Consider the following 4,449-nt stretch of genomic DNA (forward strand, 5'->3'; position numbering starts at 1 on the left):
TTTCAATGAAATATTTTGCTTGGCAGGTGGAAAAAAAAAATGTCAAAGGACAACATGATTCAAGGATAACGATTCAGCTTGTCTAGTCCCACACGAAAAGCTCTTGGCGCAATTAACAGTTAAATGGCTATGGTAATCATGACTTTACCAAGCATGCGATAATGTTGTATTGGTATTTTAATTAGCTGTAAACATATCAGCACCCCAAATGGCCAGCCACGGTCTGCTCTTTGATGTGATCTTGACACGGCCCGGCTGACATCCAGCATTCTAACGTAGTGCGTCAGCGCTAAAAGCACACAGCTCGCGGCTAAAAGTTAGCATTCACATTGCCTGCGGCATCGCCATCGACATCGGCATCAAAATCAAAGTCAGCGGGCCATTGGTGACACTGTCATGGGGCATGTGAAGGCGTTATTTGATACAGGAGGCGTCAAAGCGTTGACAGTTTGCACATTTCTTTCTCTTTTTTGCTCTCCCTCTCGTAACTCGCTTAGTGTTAGTGGCATCACTTCATGTTGTTGTTGTTGTTGTTGTACTAACAGCTTACAGCAAGCACTTGACTGCCTGTCTATTTTGTCATCGGCATTTCGGGGCTTTTAAGCGCTCGATCAAAGGTGAGAAATTCATTTGGTTCGCTTGGCTTGCCTCTATTTGTGCTCAGCACTTGGATATACATATATACACATACATACGAAAACTTATGAGCTAAGTGAATGTCTAATTGATTGCGATAAACGGCGCGTGTATCGGCTCTCCTTTACTTATAGATCGCCACATCGGGCCTCGCAGCTCTCCTGCGTGCAGAATCGATTGCGATTGCCGTTGCAGCCTTTGTAGGTGAAGCGTCGACAGGCTCCCTTGTCATAATACCAGCGGGTCAGGGCCTTGGTCTGGTCCTTACTGTTGCAGTAGTTGCCCTCGTTACGGCCCACATAGCAGTTAACATTGTCTATAAACGGAAGGGAGAGAGAGAGAGAGAGAGAGTGTGAGAGAGAGAGCGTGCTGTTTAATTAAGCAACTAATTGGATAATCGATTTCATAATTTCATATTAAAACTATTCATAAGTTCTTTGCTTCAATTAGTTCCAACTCCCTGCGCCACCCGCCCATCCATGTGCCGGCATGCGAATAGCCTCATTTGCTGCTATTCAATTTGGTTACGCGACACGACAAGCGGATTACGCATACAATACACACATACATACACACAAAATATTTCATAAATTCGGCTGGCAAAAAACGAAAATAATCTCTACACCAAATGGCAAATATGACTGACAACAAACAGTTTTGGCAGTGGTTTGTCAAGCAGCGGCTGCAAATTCAAGCGAATTGCCGAAATTGGCCAAAACTATTTCGTTCCTTCAATAATTGTTGGAGCTGACAGCAAAGGTAGCAATTATATATAAATTATATGTATATATAAATGTCTTATGGTCTTATAGGTATACAATATTTATAAAGTATTTGCTGTATAAAAACAAAAAATAAATGAAAACTCAGCTAAAAAAACTGCCTAAATTTAAATGAAATAAATGACTCACAACAAATTCTTTTCCAGAAAATTTGTCGTACCAATTACTATAAAAAATACTATATTATTGCCTAATTTCAATATTTTCTGCTCTAAATCAAATCCCCCACAACCCAGATCAAAGCAGCTCTAATGAGATTTTTGTTGATAATATATTCCGACTATATATGTAATTTCAATGGCCTATTTGTCTCCTGATATGCATGTCATACTTTGTAATGGACTGCATTGCATTGATTCACTTACTGAGCTCCTTGCATGCGTCGTCTCCGGATCCGGCTGCCTCAATTCCAACGGTCTGAGTCAACAGTAGGACAGATATAAGGCAGACAAGTGCCAGAGATATGAAACTGAAATTGATTTTCAAATTCATAATTTTTCCTTCTGTTTTCACGTCGCGCAGCACTCAGTGAAATGCAATTGAATGGGCAACAGCGAGCGAAATGTCTCGGCGAGTGCTCCAATAGTTTCGTTGTTTATTTTAAGTAATTTGCGCTACTTTGACACAAACGCGACGTGGTCCAACGAACCGAGCAGACTGAACGCTGGCCGGGGCATACTTTTAGCTTATATACGAAATGCCGGAAATTGTGACAAAAAAAAAAAGAAAATTTGTTCCCGAAGCCCAAAGCACGAGCATGCGGCTGTTCCCATTCTCTGAATACTATTTGTTTTTCTGTTTTTTTCTTCTTTTTTTCAAAATATTCTTTTATTTAGATTTGTTGTTTGTCTCCACTTCGAAATTTCGAAAATACTCTGAACAATTGTCCAACTGACCAACAGCTGATACAGACTCTCATCCATTCGGCCATCCATGCAGCCATCCATCCATCCATCCATCCATTTATACAATCAGCCAGTGTTCGACGGTTTATATCCATCATAGCTAAGCAGGGGCAGCTATTTTCGGTCGAGAAATGTATTTGGCGGGGTCCGGCAATCGCACTCAGCGTTATCGCCAGGCGTTTACTTTGCGCTCGTTTGCATAATTTCCAACTTATTGAATATATTCCACATAATTAATTTTAATTATTTCTGCGCTCGCTTTCCTTTGCTCGAGCATTTGAATTAATTTGCAAAAGGGAAAAGGAAAGGCAAAAGGGTCGGCCATGGATCCAGTTAAGGGTTCGCTGCCATTGTCTCTAATTACAATTGGGCGGCATTTGTTTTAGATTTTTCAATGTCGAAAAAGAATTTCTCCCCATTGACAAGTGGCCGGGACTTTCGAATGATGTCAAGAGGCGAACGCGCAAATCAATCTTAATTTCAAATTTAATTTGCCAACTCATATCGATGGGGGGACACATATATATAGATTTTAGTGCGTCAAGGACTGACGCAAGAGATTGAGTTGGAGTAATTGGTCCAACATGTCGTATGATTAATTGGCCTGCAGTGCATAAGAAATGTGCTAATGGAAAAATGCGCCATGAGCAAGGGCAACATTAATGAGAATTTCACCCGCTGCTGGGTTACCCCACATACACATATGTATGTCAGCTCTGCGAGCATTGCCCCCCACGGCAATGTTGAGCAAAATGTCAACTGACTTTTTAATTGGACGCTCGGCTTTCAGCGCATTCTTCGCATTGGATATCTCAGCTGTAGTTGGGGAATCATCGAAATTACAGCAAGCGCAAGCAAGGGGAAACAACGACCTCCAAAACGGAAGTCTTAACGTGCCAGGTATACAGAACCAGTCAACTGGAAGAGCTTTCAAGTTGCCAACCTGTCAAAGCTGGCCGCAGCAGCAGCGGCGCGCGGCGCCAGACTTTTGAGCGCACTGCCCGTGATTAGTTAGTCAAAGGACGAACCGGTGGCGTATACGTGATGTATCAGCGGCAGTAAATCAATACGTACTTAAATGCGGCTCACACTCAAACGATATGATTTAGCGGAAAAAAGAACCAAAAGCATATAAAAGAAGCAAAAATAACAAAATAAACAAGCGCAAGGATGTTTTCTCAGTCGAACCACCTCTTGACTGTAGTATACTCTGTTCAGGGTATGCGAGATATTGTATGTTCGCTCGATATTATTTTTTATGTGTTTTGCTCGGCTTGTTTCGCCGGCAATTTACATAATATTTATGAAAACTTTTACATGTTGGTAACGATTCCCGAGCCCACAGCGAGAATTAATTTCTCTCCAATGCAAACTTCATATAAATATTTTACTTAGCATACTCCTTAGCACTCCGCCAACAGGGTATATATGAAAAGAAAGAAAAACAACATAAGAAAAAAAAAATATATATATATAAAAGCGTCCGTTGACTTCAGCATTTCCTATAGTCCGCCACGTAATGTAATGCCGTAATTTGTGATTTTCCACTTGTTTTGACAATTTGGTGATTTTCTGATTTTTCGTATTTAATTTTGACGGACTTCTAAACGCACTGGACCAAAAGTTATTTAATGGCTGCACTTGAACGTGCCGAGAGCCGATGCCGATGGCGATGCCAAAGCCAGACTCAGAGCCAGAGCCAGTGGCAGTGCCAAAGCCGCCATACCTTTCGAATACTCGACAGCCTTTACGCTGACGACACTCGCAATGCGGGGCCATAAAGTAATGGGCTTAAACTGGGGCAGCTTCTGGTCGTTTGTCATTAACCAAATACTGCAAATTCTTGCGAATTCTTGCAAATTCTACCTTAAATTCCTCAACATTTCCTTTTAACGTCGGTTATGTTTTATTACATTTCTTTGCTCTGCTTATTTTTGTTCCGTTTTCCTTGACGAATCTGTTTGACTTAAAGTCGCCCTCAGCGCGCTGCTTGACTTGTCCGCAAATTGAGGAAATGAAACATTTGAATGATTCACTTCCGGCCTTTGTTCAGCAGTTCGACATTTCCATAGCTACCCAAAAAGAGTTGCTCTTCCCCCTCCCCCCATGCTTAAGTCGATTCACAA

General features: G+C 41.6%; 1 protein-coding gene across 1 annotated transcript; it reads right to left on the reverse strand.

The window, feature by feature from the left end:
* Positions 1-625: 625 nt before the first annotated feature.
* LOC108651271 (BPTI/Kunitz domain-containing protein 5) lies at positions 626-2,088 on the reverse strand. Its single transcript, XM_018100826.3, has 2 exons — positions 1,784-2,088; positions 626-952 (listed from the first exon to the last, which is right to left on the reverse strand). The coding sequence occupies exons 1-2, from the start codon at positions 1,908-1,910 to the stop codon at positions 765-767; spliced, it is 315 nt and encodes a 104-aa protein (XP_017956315.1). The 5' UTR covers positions 1,911-2,088; the 3' UTR covers positions 626-764.
* Positions 2,089-4,449: the final 2,361 nt, after the last annotated feature.

This window comes from Drosophila navojoa, chromosome 2 (assembly GCF_054131105.1).
Source record: "Drosophila navojoa isolate 15081-1374.11 chromosome 2, UAZ_NAV_1.0, whole genome shotgun sequence".
Lineage (NCBI taxonomy): Eukaryota > Metazoa > Arthropoda > Insecta > Diptera > Drosophilidae > Drosophila > Drosophila navojoa.